At 39.7% G+C, this 15189-nt stretch overlaps 1 protein-coding gene across 4 annotated transcripts in view; it reads left to right on the top strand.

Annotated features, from left to right (window-relative positions):
* MAPRE2 (microtubule associated protein RP/EB family member 2) overlaps positions 1-15189 on the top strand; it is a 142777-nt gene that overhangs the window by 50906 nt on the left and 76682 nt on the right. For 2 of the 4 annotated variants that reach the window (XM_081078178.1, XM_081078177.1), the window contains one exon: positions 862-987. The exons of the other annotated variants lie outside the window; for them this stretch is intronic. In XM_081078178.1, coding sequence (XP_080934304.1) covers positions 869-987 — 119 coding nt within the window. In that variant the 5' untranslated portion in view covers positions 862-868. The remainder of the gene's footprint in view (positions 1-861; positions 988-15189) is intronic. 4 annotated transcript variants of the gene reach the window in all.

The raw sequence follows: 15189 nt of genomic DNA, 5'->3' as shown, positions 1-15189 counted from the left end.
ATCAGGAGGCAATATGAGAATTTGAATTAGAAAGTCTTGGGTAACCATGATGTTCTAAGATGGTAGTTATCTGTTTTACAAACCATCTTTGGGGATTCTTTTGTACAGCAAATCTCTTCATTAGCAATCTGTAATCTTTACATTATTAAAGTCAAGTCTACATTGATTAGAAGGATACACAGCTTCCTTTCAGGTTTTCAGGTTTGGGGCGTCCTTTGGGGAGAACGTTGCTACTGTTTGGAGAATGGGGGAGGAAACTGGAAATTCTAAACCCTTAGTCTGATACGTTTTCTAGAAGGAGACCCCCAGGTCTTACCTACATTTTTTTCTGGAACCTGACTGAATTTAATTTTAATGGCATAAGGACTTGGTATTGAAAGAGTTAAAGGGTCTCCCACACTCCTCTGCCTGAATCGTTCTTTTGTGTACACAGCTGCAGTTGGAGCATGGGTCAGAAAGGAAATGGTTAGAGGAAGAGCTGGTTTTCAGACCAGGCGAGTCTGCGAGGGGGACTGGGGGTGGCCTGGGGTTTTACATACCAGATGTAGGCCTGCCCCGTGCCTGCCTGGAGCTGCCGGCGTGGTCACGCCGCGGCCCTGTGCGAACTGAGCCGAGATGATGAGTTAGCGAGTTGCTATGGTGACAGGCCTGGGCACGTGACCAGGGTACTGCTGCCTGCGCTTTGACGTCAGCAGCCCGGAGGGCGGGACGCAGGAGGGCGGGGTGGGAGCAGGAGCAGAGAGGCGAGGGAGCTTCCAGGCAGCAGGCACGGTCTGCGTGAGGAGCAGGCGAGCGGGAAGGCAGGACACAGCCACCTTCCTCACCAGCCGGCCCACAGCTGTTTGTTTCGTTCTTCGGGAGTGCGCCAATGCCTGGTCCGACCCAAACCCTGTCCCCAAATGGCGAGAACAACAACGACATCATCCAGGATAACGGGACCATCATTCCTTTCCGGAAGCACACCGTGCGCGGGGAGCGTTCCTACAGGTAATGAGACTGGCACTGGGAGCGGCGCTGGGCGGGGGACCTCGGCGGGGGCGCGCGGAAATCCAGCCCGTTATATAATGGAGCAGACACTGCCTCCGGACCCGGCTGCAGACGTGCGTTTGTAAAGGCGGTTGTGATTCTTGCTATCCGTTTCCATGTGTCATGTTGGGTATGCATTGAGGCTCCACGATTGCAGATGGAAAGCATTTTGTGAATAGGTTTGCTGCCTGCAATGGATCTCCCTCCATCTCTTTCCTTCCACATTGATAAAAATGCAAGCAATTTTTCCCCCTCTCCAAAGGGGACACAGGCTGTAGCACTTCCTTTGCTCCTTCCCTTTTAGATTTTAAAGGAACCATTAGGTAGTCTGTGCCTAAAGGCAGAGAACAGGAGGATGGCGAGGAAAATGTTTCTGCCTGCCCTGGGGTGTGTGTGCAGGAAAGATGGAATCCTCTAGATTAAGCTGCAGTCTGTGATGTTAAACCACCAGATTGATGGAGCTTTGTAAGAATTCTGCTCGCTGATTGGTGCAAGGATTGACAGCAGAGGTCATGGTGTCAGGCGTTCACCAAAATTTTCTCCATAGAACCCAAGGTTTATTAGAAAGAGACTGGACTGCAACGGACCTGAAAAGAACTGGGTGCTGTTATGCATTTTCTTAGGAGTTTGTGGCCTCTGCATGGATAGGGGAGCCCGCCCTTCTTATTTACAGTAGGAAGGTAATTCCTGGTATTTTGCTGAGGTCTGATTTGAGGATGGGGCTGATCTTGGTCATTATATTGTGAGACTTTTGATTAATGAGACAGCCTGTATGGTTGGCAACATTTTTACATTAGCATATCTGGCAATATGTTCTAGTAGATAAGCTCATTAAAATTGTTTGCATTGTTTGATAAGGATAACAATGTAATTGAGAATGCCGCTAGAGTCTAATGCAGCTCAAGGCCAGACTTGAAGGGAGACTGATAGCTTCACTCATATTTCCTCTGAAGTTCTTTTGTACTGGGTAGTTATTTTTAAATGTTACCTTGATAACCACTAACAATGCTTTTGCTTTGAGGCAGAGCACACATACCTCTAAAGCGCATCCTCTCAGCCAGTGAGCAACAGGAAATAACTTTTTTTTAATGCCTTCGTCTAAACATTCAGATGGTATTATGGGTAGAATATTCCATGAGTATAAATGTTGTATGTTTATAAAACAAGACTGAAAGTACTCTGCTTCCACTTCCTCTCTCTTTGACCAAAGAACCACTATTTGTTGAATAATAATAAAAAAAAATGATAAGCAACCTTTACCCTGTCATCTCTGGCAGTTACATAAACACTTGGAGTTAATTTTGGCTGTACCCATGAGGTCACCAAAATCTCATGCCTTGTGGTTGCAACTAATATGTTGGCATGGCATCCTTACAGAGTCCAAAAACCTTGTTATTCACTCAACATACACCAAAATTGGTCCACAGTTTTGGGACTCTCATTTTGGAGACTCTTGTGATTGGGAAAGTTCGGTCCCTTCTCTTCCTGACTCCTCCACCTATCTCTGTGAACATTCTGAGGCCTATAATAGAATTAAAAACAACCCTGAGTTGCTTTTAAACCTCACTTATTTAAACTATTCTTATAGGTAATACATTTGAAGCCCTCATTTCTTAAATAATTTAATCTTTGCCATGTAGGTAGCAGTTGCTTTTAAGATGGAGTTCAAATTTTACCATGTGAGCTAAAGGACATGGCCCACTTGGGTTTTATTAGTCATAGGAACTAACTGAAATGGCAGTGGAAAACCACTTGTGGAAAGGTTAAATGTTACCTTTTGATGATAAATTATTGCTTTAAAATGAAATTTTATTTACCTTTTTAATTCAGTTCAAGTTATTTCCATTTCCTGAATTATTTCCAGTTTGCTCTCTTAGTCTCTATGATGGTACCTGAAATTATGTGAAAAACAACTGAAATTGAATAAAGAACTGACTGGACAAATTCTTAAGTCACTATGAGCATCATTGTATTCGTACTTTATCTAATAGGATTAGGACACCATAGTGAGACATGTCGTCGATTAAATGAAGAGGGAAGCCTCCAAAATTGCATTTGTATTATATTATACAAAGGGTGCACATGGAAACAGACACAGTTGATCTTTTCCTCCGTCTGCTCTTCTTCCAAAGTGGATGACCAGTGTCTCGTAACTACCACTTATTTTTTGGTAGGGTATAAGGAAGGGAAAATGTGACACATTTTTCTATCCAGGAACTGTTCTGTAATTATTTTGGCATCCTGAGGCTGGAACAATATTGCCATTTAATTGCTGAGAAAACTTGGAAGGCAATTTGAAAGCCAGAGTAGAGGTATAACCAAGTAAGTTTTACTTCAGCGGTAGGTTCAGTAGGTAGGTTCAGACACCAATGAAATGTGTCTGAGAGTTCTGTTTGAGGACCATGGAGAGCCTGGGTAAGCCCGGAGCCCTGGGATGATCAGAGTGAATTCTATTTCTGGTTCCTTTACTGACTTCTAGATAGGCCCTCCAGCAGGTCCTTTATCTTTTTAGAGAAATCTACATTTGCTCATTACATGTAAGATATCTCATTTCATTCTCACAAAGTTTTTGTGAAGTTAACTTCAAACATTTAAAACAAAGACTTTCTTAAAAGAAAAACTATGTAAATATAAGAAGACTGCTGTAATTGTTGAAAGGGTTACTCTTTGAGGAACTCCAGAACAAGAACACCCCTCACCTGGCTGGTAGTACAGCTGAAGGAGGGGAGGGTACAGCTGGAGAACAAGACATTGCTTCGGAGCACTGTCACTGAGCAATCAGTCACTCTTCCCAGCAGGAGACATTATTGCTATAACGTTTGTACCAGATTGTTTATAAATAAGGGTCAAATATGGTTCATGACCCAGATATCTTAACCCAGGTATCGCTAAGTGTAAACAGAGCCCGTTTTTCCAGCCTGGAGTAGAGTGCATAGTAAATCACAATTGAAACCAGTGTGCACTTTGGTTAGAAGAGCAAGTTTCCTTTAGAAAATTACCCTTCCATTAGTCATTAATTCAGTTGAAAGGAGCAAGTGTAAAAATGGCTCAGCAGAGCCATGCGGATGTTTCCATGGCTCATGTCCACTACTGTGTGATGGCCTGCCTCCTCAGCCCCAGCTTCCTCGTTGCATTTATGAGCCTTGGAAATCCATACATATTAAGAGCCGCTTAAAATAATATAAATGTAGTGTGGGCCATTTGAGGTGACACTGTTTAATTCACAGAGTGAGTGAGTCTTGCTCTGGCTCTCCCTTGAGAGGTTACTCCCTATGGCTGTTTCATGCAGATGCTAGTAGGAAATGAGATTTATTAACTGGCCCTCTGCCCACCACATCTTTGTTTGCATACTCTAGGCTTTTAAGAATGAATGTATAAGTCCAGAGGACTGTTTCCACGTGGGTGTTTGAACATGCAACTACAGTAGCGTATGTTTCTGAATATTTAAAAAAAAAAATTTTTACTTGGCCCCAGGAAATGGACTGTAAAGAAAAGCAAAACGAGAACTTAAGCCTACAACGTTGGCTCTGACATCCAACTTTGAAAAATGAACTTCTGTCGAGAAAAAGAAAAAGAAAAATTGTGCATGTGTGTATGTGTATGAGTAAGAGAGTCGTGAAAATGTGTTCCATTTAATAGAAGCTATCGTAACATGGCTCACTTTAAACCAGAATGTTGATTTCAGATCATACTCCCCAAAACAGTAGCTGTAGACAGCAAAAGTCTAGCTTCATATGCCTCCGTTATGTATGTATTAGTATCATCTGGGTTTACTACTGTCATAGGAGGTTTTTGAAAATAGTGATTTTGTCCTTAATTTTTATTAGTATTTAAAAAAAAAAAACCAAAGGGTTACTTGATCCTTTGGTTATTAGGTACCCAATATTTTTAATGTCTTTTCAGGGTCCTTTGTCAGAGTTTCTGTTAAGGAGATCCTCTTCTTGGTGCCCCTGTTGAGCCTCACCTCTGCTCCGCAGTGGCTGTCACTGGTTGTGTCTGTTTACAGTGTATTATCTTAACACAAAACTGGTTTGAGATGGTCCTGTGAATGTAGGAGGTTGATTTCCATAGGTGGTATCTTTTCTACATTTATGGGGAGCTCTTGAAGCTGCAGTAAATAATCCCTTAGGTTAATGGACAGGGAAATACTGGTACTAATCTAAATACTCCATTTGGTTTGGAGAATTGATTCCACAAATACTTAAGACTCTGCTCTGGGCAAGCTTTCTCTCTGCTAGATGCTGCTCCAGGTACTTGAGTTCTTGCAAAGTCAGATGTGTGAGTTGCTCATTTTGTAAGAAATTTACCTCGTGACTGTTTGGCTTGGTCTGATAACAAAAATGGTTTGCGTTTCCTGAGCCCACAGAGACTCAAAGTAGAAAAAGATACCCTCAAGGCCAGACTACTGTAGGAAGCTAAAGGACACAGTGGGAGACCAAACATTTTGGTGAAAAGAGTGTAGTCTTTAAAATCAGAAATTATCTGTCACTGGTCTGGCAAAGTGCACCTAGGGCAGTAGTAGAAAATAAGGCAGGAGCATTGAAAGGCAGGCAGGGTGGTCAGAATTTGAAAATAGAAAGCCATTGAAAGCTCACTAATTGAAAAATAGCGTAATATAAACAGAAGTGTGCATGCTGGAATTGATCTCCTGTTTTGAAATGAGAATTAAAAGGAAAATGGAGTTCCAACAGTGCCCTACCCTGCAGAGTCCAGTAGTACGAGAGAATCCTTAATTCACCATGAAAGAACTCTTGCAAGCCCCAGTGGAAGGATCAAGACAAGATAAATAGATTTTCCCTGGCTCAAGGCATCTTTCACCAAGCAGAAGCAATCAGTGCTTCTTCACCCCATACCAGGACTGGTACTTGGCTCAGACAGTGGCTTCTATACTTACAGAAGCCCACTTCATAGTTAGCAGCGTAACTTCAAGGGGCGGCTCGTCTGTACCCTAGTCTAATCCTTCCAAACTCAAAAGCAGGGTGTCTGGTACTTCATTGCGAAGGATCCTCCTGAGTCACTTCATGCCATAAAACATGCAGACATGACTAATGAAACTGCTCAGGCTGCTCTTTGTGGCTCCAGTGCCAGTTCCTGTGACAGCTGGAAGGTGATCACCTTGATGGCAGGCTCTGGAGTGGACTGAGAGTTTGACTTGGATTGTGTGGGTTTGTTTACTTTTGAGTTTTGTCAGTTTCACTTTAAAAGAAAGATCGATTTGTTCCTTTCCTGTTGAAAGGAACTTTTTCCACAATGAAATATGTTAGAATATACATCTATGTTAGAATGGTTTCGTGTTCCTGACTTCAGGCTATCTTTCAGCAGTCAGCATCTGTAATACCAAATTGGATATGTCATACTCATCTCACGTCTCAAGCACTATTCCAGCAGCCCTTTTTGCACGCACAACCCATTGGTATCGTCTGAACTTTGTTTCTTAGTTCATTTTAAAACACTGGTTGTTTATCTTGGTTGTTTGGGGCCCTTGGGATTTATATCATGTGGAGAGAATTCTTTCAAAGTGGAAACTTACAATTCATATAATAGGCCAAAATTGAAATTATGCAACTTTCTCCTTATAGCATGACAAAGAAATTTCTCCTAAATGTTTTTGTTAAATGCATTCTCAAAATGCTCATCGATTTTTATGAAAATAAATCATTAGTAAGATAAAGATTAAACAGTTTTATAGGCCACCAAGAAATAACTTCTTAGTAGGTTACAAAAAAAAAAAATCTTGTGCATTTTCAGTGTCAACTCTCCCAGGCTAATTAGGATTTCACTCACTTAAATCAGGGCAAACTTTCTTACTGAAAGCATTTTTTTCTAAAGGAGCAGACGTTGAGATATATATATATACATATATCATGGTCAAGTTGATGGCTGCTTTTCGTGATGGTATCCTTTTGTGTAATTTATCTGGTACAGAAAATACAGCTAAAGCTCAGTCTTCCATCTTCCTGTTATTTCTAGACCTCATTTGGTTCAGACAGGTAAAATGTGCCAAAAGAATCAGATTTGGGCCATGACTTGAAAACGAAGTGGAATAGGGTAAGAGATTTGAGAGAAAAGAGTACATGTTATAAATAATATAGTGTGCATTGGTGGAAGTCTATAAAATTTGTGATCTTGTATACAGGATTGGTCCAGAAGTTTATGGCTAATGTATGTTTGTCGTTCCATAATCCTAAAATAACAGTGGTTTTCACATGAGGTATACCTTAGATTTATGTATTCTTGTTTTGCTCTTCGTAGAAGTAATATTTGTTTTTGTTTTGTTATAAATCCATTAATTCCTTGTTCTGTAGAGTCAGCCGACTAGGCAAAGTCCTAAGAGGTAATTTGTCAAAAAATTCATTAACATCTCAGAGAAGCATTCTTATGTTCAGTTTTACTTTGATTATCAACCACAGTATCCCTTCCTTTAAGAGACCACCATGATTTCCTGCAAGGTTTGCATTTGGTGCTCAGCAAATCAGGAGAAATTGAAGCTTCTAAAATGGGCTCCTCTCCCCCACCCCAATCTACTTCCTTTCCATCATTTTAGAATGCCAACACATGTTTTCAGGCTGCTTACAATAAAAAAGAAAATGTATTTAATTCCCACTCTTTAAATAATTACACAATTATTGTTATATTAAAATTTAAGCCACAATTTTGGCAGTCACTTAAGCACTTAAGAATCGATTCTTTCAGTAAACTTACTGTCTTGCTTCTATATGCCAAATTCCATGCTGGGCACCAGGAATACAAAGAAAAATAATGTACAGCCTCTCCTTGAAAAGCCTCTAGTATCGGAGACTACAGGCAGGGAGGGAGAAGTGCTTGATGGGAGGCATCCGAGATGGAGAGGTACCCACATCTGACCCCAATAAAGTAATTTTGTGGTTATTGTGCTGATACCTGGCAGAGGCAAAATTATCACTCCTGTAATTTTCAAAAGCTTTCAGAAATGCAGCATGTAAATAAAAAACATTTGAGTGTGTGTCCCCAACTGTGACCTCTGGGTATAAGTTTTAATATAGCCTTGAGTCACCAGTTTGAGCATTATTGAGTGACCTACATGGTGGGAAGTTTACTTCTTTCTTACAAAAAGTCACTTGAGGAAAAGTAAAAAGCTGATCTTTTTTTTTTTTTTAAAGATTTTATTGGGGAAGGGGAACAGGACTTTATTGGGAAACAGTGTGTACTTCCAGGACTTTTTTCCAAGTCAAGTTGTTGTCCTTTCAATCTTGGTTGTGGAGAGTGCCTTTCAGCTTCAAGTTGTCCTTTCAGTCTTAGTTGTGGAGGGTGCAGCTCAGCTCCAGGTCCAGTTGCCTTTGCTAATTGCAGAGGGTGCAGCCCACCATCCCTTGTGGGAGTCGAACCAGCAACCTTGTGCTTGAGAGTCCGTGCTCCAACCAACTGAGCCATCTGGGAGGCAGCTCAGCTCAAGGTGCCGTGTTCAATCTTAGTTGCAGGGGGCAGAGCCCACCATCCCTTGTGGGACTCGAGGAGTTGAACCGGCAACCTTGTGGTTGAGAGCCCACTGGCCCATGTGGGAATATATAAGCCATCGGAGTTAGGAGCATGGAGCTCTAACCGCCTGAGCCACCGGGCAGGCCCAAAAGCTGATCTTTTATGATCCCCCAATTTTTTATATTTGTATTGACCATCACTAGGTTAAAAATAATATGAATACAGTATACTTACTTTTACAAGGAAAATGAGAGTATGTATTCATATTTACTTGATGTGCCTGGAGAAACTGAAAGGTTATAAACTAATAATAATGGTGGGAACCGGATAAGTCCAGTGTACCTTTTCATAGAGTCTTAATTTTAAAAACGAGTTTTACATGCTGAAGTATATTGGAAAGCATCTCCAAATATTTGTGGACTTTACTAAAGTCACATGGATGATATTAAAGATTTGCCTAATTCAAGTACCACTCTTACATTAAACCAACATCGGAAATCACAAATGAAATATGCTTCTACAGCATCTGCTCTTTGAGGTTTCACATATCACAATCCATAGTCCTTATTTTGTTTCATTCTCTCCATAGTACATTGGAGCTGCCTCCTCTGTGTGGTGTGTGTGTGTGTGTGTGTGTGTGAGAGAGAGAGAGAGAGAGAGAGAGAGAGAGAGAGAGAGGTGTCCTGCCTGCTTAGTATGCACCATGAATCTTGCACTAAACTGCAAAATAATTCTCTGTGAGGATTCTTTTTCGATATCTTTGAATTTTTGTTTTCTTTCTTTCTTTCCTTCCTTCCTTCCTTCCTTCCTTCCTTCCTTCCTTCCTTCCTTCCTTCCTTCCTTCCTTCCTTCTTTCCTTCCTTTCTTTCAGTACATTTTGTGTGTCGAGTACTGTGTAGGGCCCTAAAACAGTGAGATGACAGGTTATTGCCATTTTTTTAGCCACTCTACTGCAGTCCTCTGGCCTCCCCTAAGTCTTCATCTAACCTCCACTTTATGGAAGTTACTAAGCAATATCTGGCCTTCCTGTGACCTCTGCAGATAGTGCTAGTGCATCACTGGCCAGGAAACAAGCCATCTGCAGTCACCATACCCCCTACTCCAGCCCCCTCACCCACTGGTTTGGGTGAAGGCTGAGTGAATCCCCATGGAGACCCACCAATTAAGAATCAACAAAAGGAGAGCTTTGAATACATTATCCCAGCTATAGGGACCTGCTCACCATCAATAACCATGAAATAGAAAGCTAGTGGAGCTTGTGGGCTAAATGTGTCTGTTAGAAGAGGAGGAAGCGGAAGAAGGGGTGATTGGTGGATGCAGCATGGAGGGGGATGAGCCCCGCACAGGGTGAGGGCTTCTTGGGGTGGATGTGCCAGCCCCTTGCTCCTCCCTTTTCTCTCCCTCTCTTTCTCTTTCTGGGGTCAGAGTAAATCTGTCCCTCCAATATTTGTTCTCCTGGGGAAAGGAGGAAGAGATGAATCATCCACCAGCTAGGCTGGGCCCTGACCACGGGAGAGAGTGGGCACCTGTAAGTCTTTCCAAAATCCCTCAGGGAGGCTAGCAGCACATAATAAATTCAAAAGCACTTTTGGTGTTTGGGAAGTCAGTTTTTCTCTCACTGGAATTTCTGACAGGCAGGTAGCATTGCCATACCACGCACTTTAAGATGTCAGCGGTGACTGTTTCCAGCTTGTGTGATGAGTATGTCACTGCTATCTCAACTCCAGTTCAAAACTTGGCTTACGCCGAAAATATGGCCTGGAGCCTGCAGCAGCCCTCCATTCCTACCCACATTAGGGCCATTTGGGATTCTTCAAGCTTCAGATTGCTACTTGGGGAGGCTGTGCCGTGTAATGGCAAAGCCTGAGCTCTGGTGTGAGGCTTTTGTATCCCAGCTCCACCCTTTTCTAACTGTGATCTAGGGCAATTTTTTTAGCTTCTTAAAGCTCATTTTCCTAAAGTGCAAATAGGAATAATATTAATAAAAGCATCAACCTCACAGAGTTCTTAATGAGGATTTAAATGAGATATGGAATGTAAAGTATACCAAGCAGTGACTGGTGCAAAGCAAATGCCTTCAAAAATGTTAGCTAGTATCATTGCTTGTAGTTTCAATGTACTCTTTTACGCTATTTTTGTAATAATCTGTGATCTTTGTGTCTTCAGTTCAGTACCTGGCACACAGCAGATGTTCATTAAAAGTCCAAATTGAATGTGGACAAAATTCAAACAAATTATACTTTAGTCTCCCATCCCATCATCTCAATTAAAAATTAATTTGCATACGGTAAACTGCATCCATTTAAAGCGTATGATTCAGTGAGTCTTGGTAGTGTATATGCCCTTGAAGCCATCACGCCCAAAAGATTCCTGGTACCCTTTGAAGTTCATATCTCATCTGTCCACAGCTCCAGGCAACCACTGCTCTGCTTTCTGTCACCATAGTATAGATTACATTTTATGTAAAGGGAATCATACAGATTGTACTCCTCAGTGTCTGACGTCTTTTACTCAGCATTATGATTTTGAGATTCGTCCAGATTTGGTTTATCAGCAGTTCAATATTCGTTATCACTGAGTAGTATTCCATTGTATGGCTAGACCACATTTTGTTTATCATTCACCAGTTGATGGACATTTGGGTTGTTTCCAGTTCTTAACAATTATGAATAAAGTCTATGAATATTCATGTACAAGTCTTTGTGGGAGCATATGTTTTCATTTCTGTGGGGTAAATACCTAGTAGTGGAATGTTCGGGTAATATAGTTGTTGTTTGTTTAACCGATATAATGTATACCAACTATACTTAAATAAATAATTATTTTTATATTTTAGAAAATTAAAAAAGAAACTTAAAAAACTGCTAATAATTGTCCGAAGTGGTTGTACCATTTAAATTCCTACCAGCAGAATATGAGAGTACCAGCTGTTTCATATCCCTGTCGACACTTGGTATTGTCAGTCTTCTAAATTTTGTCCATCCTTACAGATGTGTAGCAATATCTCATTGAGATTTTAATTTATATTTCCCTGATGATTAAAATGTTAGGTATCTTTTCATGTGCTTATTGGTCTTTTGTGTATCTTCTTTAGTGAAGCATCTGTTCAAATCTTTTGCCCATTTTTAAAAAATCAGGTGCTTTATCTTATTGTTATAAGAAGATTATAAAAAATATATCCTGGATACTATAATATAGTCTTGACTTAGATTTTATCTTGTATTCTTAATCTAAATATAAACCCCTCAAGAAAAAGAATAGTTATTTCTCCCTGGTCTTTGTCCACAGTGCCTTTTCTAGCAATTAGGTCCAGCTCTCAGAAAGTACATATAAAATGGTTATATTAAGAATAGACTGTACAGTAATAACAGGATCATTATTTTAGGTCACACACAAAACAACACCAAACCCACTTTAAAAGTTTGATATGAAACAGTTAAATTTAGTAGCTAGATTTTCTTTGAGTTCTTGATAGATAGGAGATACTCTTTTATTTCTATGGAGAACAGCCCTGTCATTATGTAGACATTCTTTTCTTTGTATTTAGTGTCACCTTAACGTTAGATCAGATTTTCCACTATTAAATTTAAGATGAAAATGTGTGTAGAAATGCTTTCTTTTTTTTAAAGGCGGCAAAGGACCATTTCCATGCTTTCAAAATTTTGCCCATGATAATTACAGCATTGGATGCCCTACCTTCCTTTTTAAAAAAATATTCTGAGGCAAACTCTTCCCAACTCTTCCTCACTCCATTAGCTTTCTCTCTAATTTGGCTGTGTTATTATTTGCCAGTTTGACTCCTGACAATTTCTCTCTTAGAGAAATTGCCTTAAGTATAATTTAGAAACTGGGAAACAAAAGCCCAGTAAAGTCTTGCGTTTACCTGAAAGGATCTGCTGTGGGACCATGTGAGTTTTGACAAGGTGGGGATGCTTTGCTTCCAGAATCTTTTCCAGGTAAAAGCCAAATTTCTTAGCCACATATGTTCAAAATCCAAAGATATTACACAATACAAGGTATTTATGATTTCACAAATGCCCTAGGCCTACTTACTAGTAGATTTTGAGAGTGCAACTTATTTCATCTACCATTTATTGCAAAACCTTCAGGCCAAATTTCAGCTGAGTTACTGTTTCCATGATGGCAGTAATCTCTTGCTATCTAGGTTATAGGTGATTATTTTCTGATTATTTTCTGGTTGGGACTGAGCAGGTCGCTGCCACTGGAGTATCAGTTGAGAGCTAAGAGTGTTCTTTTGCTTTAATTGAAGTTGTTCCGTGAAAGGAAACCAAATACCGTTAGACCGGACATCCTGTGATTCCCTTAGTTTATGATGGCCAAGGACACGATGTGTTTTGTTTTTTTTAATAAGATGATTGCTGGCTTACTTTCCCATTAACAAGGGAGCTCAGAACTGATGGTGTCCATTTGGCTTTAATGACTCTAACTAGTAAACAACTAAACCTCCCTGCAACATCACCTGAAGAATTGTAGGATATGGGAAAATGTCCATGTCTTTTTATGTAAGCCAACAATGATTTGGGTCATTGTTAGCATTTAAGGGACTATCAGTTCTGTTGCTTTGAAATGAGAATTAACTGAAAAAGAGGGGAAATGACCAAACTAGAAGTTCTTGGAATTAAACGTTATTAACATAAAATTCTGAAATCAAGTATATTATGGTATACCTACATAATGAAATGTAGTGCAAATGTTACACATGAAGAAGAAATGAAAAATGTTCACAATATGTTAAGAGAAACAAGCTGATTAGTACTAACATGTATCTGTATTGTATTGGTTTCCTAGGCTTGCCATAACAAATTATCACAAATTAGGTGGCCTGAAATTTATTGTCACAGTTGTGGAGGCTAGAAGTCGGAAAATGCAGGTGTTGGCAGGGCTGTGGGCCCTCCTAGGGCTTTAGGAGGGGTTCAGTCTTTGCTTCTTCCTACTTCTGGTGGCCCCATGCATTCCTTGGTTTGTAGCTACATTGCTCCATTCTCGACCTCTATTATCACATGGCCTTCTTCCCTGTATCTGTGACTCTCTGTGTCTCCACATGGCCTTCTTATAAGGACACTAGTCATTGGATTAGGGCCCTCATCCAGTATGACGTCATCTTAACTAATTACATCTCCAGAGACCCTATTTCTTAATAAGAACACACTCTGAGGTTTTGGGTGGACATTAATTCAGTGGGGGACACTACGTATTAAATCCTCTGTGTATGTATAAACTTATTTATATATATATAAGCATGTGTGTATAAAATTCATATACATATACCCCCCACATACACATAAAAGAGGTCTTTATCTTTATTTTTTACTTTTTCTGTAGTGAAAATTTGCCGTTTTATTAATATAAAAATAGTTTTAAAAATAAAATATAGCCCCCTTTGACATTTCCTTTTTAAAAAATAGTAGGTTATTTTTTAACTAGCAGCCTACCTTAAGTTTGTTTTCTTTGCTTCATCAAACTTTTCTGTTTTATTCTTAATTTCAAATAATCCTTTGTAGCATATACACACACATAAATATACATACTAAGTCAGTTTTTATGGTATTGTTTATTAGGCTTATATTAATTATAACAATAGCTACAGTTGAAGTAATGTAAAGTAAAGTAGGTCTCTGAGACATAGGGTCAACCAGTGTAATATGAGGCCTTTGGTTTAAGTCTGGGGAGCTAAAAAAAAATGTTATAATCATACTCAATTGCTGAATTCAGATCTAAATTTTAAATATGTTTTAGTCTCCAAGTCAAATTAATTCTAGGAACCTGGAAACGAGGCACTGGGGCAGAATGGGGAGGCTCTTCACCAAATTTCATCAAATCACTTGAAATACTGGGTAATTTTTAACACATGTCCATTCTCGAACTAACCTTCATTCACTCACTCTTATTATTATTTTTTAAAAATATTTATTTGTCAATTACAGTTGACATATGAATTCTATTAGTTTTCAGGTGTACAACATAGTGATTAGACATTAATGTAACTTATGAGATGATCACCCGATAAATCTGGTACCCATCTGACACCATACATGGTTATTACAATATTATTGACTATATTCCTTATGCAATACTTTACATCCTCGTGACTATTTTGTAACTACCAATTTGTACTTATTAATCTTTTCCCCCTTTTTCATCCATCCCCCCCAAAACCTCTCCCATCTCCAACCCTCAAAATATTCCCTGTATTTGTGAGTTTGTTTCTGATTTGTTTGTTCTTTTATTCTGTTCTCCAGATTCCACACATAAGTGAAATCATACGGCATTTGCCTTTCTCTGTCTGACTTCACTCAGCATCGTGCCTTCTAGGTCCATTCATGTTGTTGCAGATGGCGAGATTTCTTTCTTTTTTATGGCTTAGTAATACTCCATTGTATATAAGTATCCATTCATCCATTGACAGACAGCCAGGCTTCCTCCACATCTTGACCATTGTAAACAATGCTGCAATGATCATATGGATACACACATTCCCTTGAAGGAGCGTTTTGGGTTTCTTCAGATAAATACCCAGAAGTGGAATTACTGGGCCCTTCTTTGTCTTCTGTTACAACCTTTGTTTTGAAGTCTATTTTGTCTGGTATAAGTATTGCTATGCCAGCTTTTTGTTTGTTTCCATTTTCATGAAATAACTTTGCCATCCCTTTACTTTCAGTCTGTGTGTGAGTCTCTCGTAGGCAGCAT

Source organism: Rhinolophus hipposideros (genome assembly GCF_964194185.1).
Source record: "Rhinolophus hipposideros genome assembly, chromosome: 17".
Lineage (NCBI taxonomy): Eukaryota > Metazoa > Chordata > Mammalia > Chiroptera > Rhinolophidae > Rhinolophus > Rhinolophus hipposideros.
Note: the sequence above shows the minus strand (reverse complement) of the source record. Positions and strands in the feature narration are given on the sequence as shown.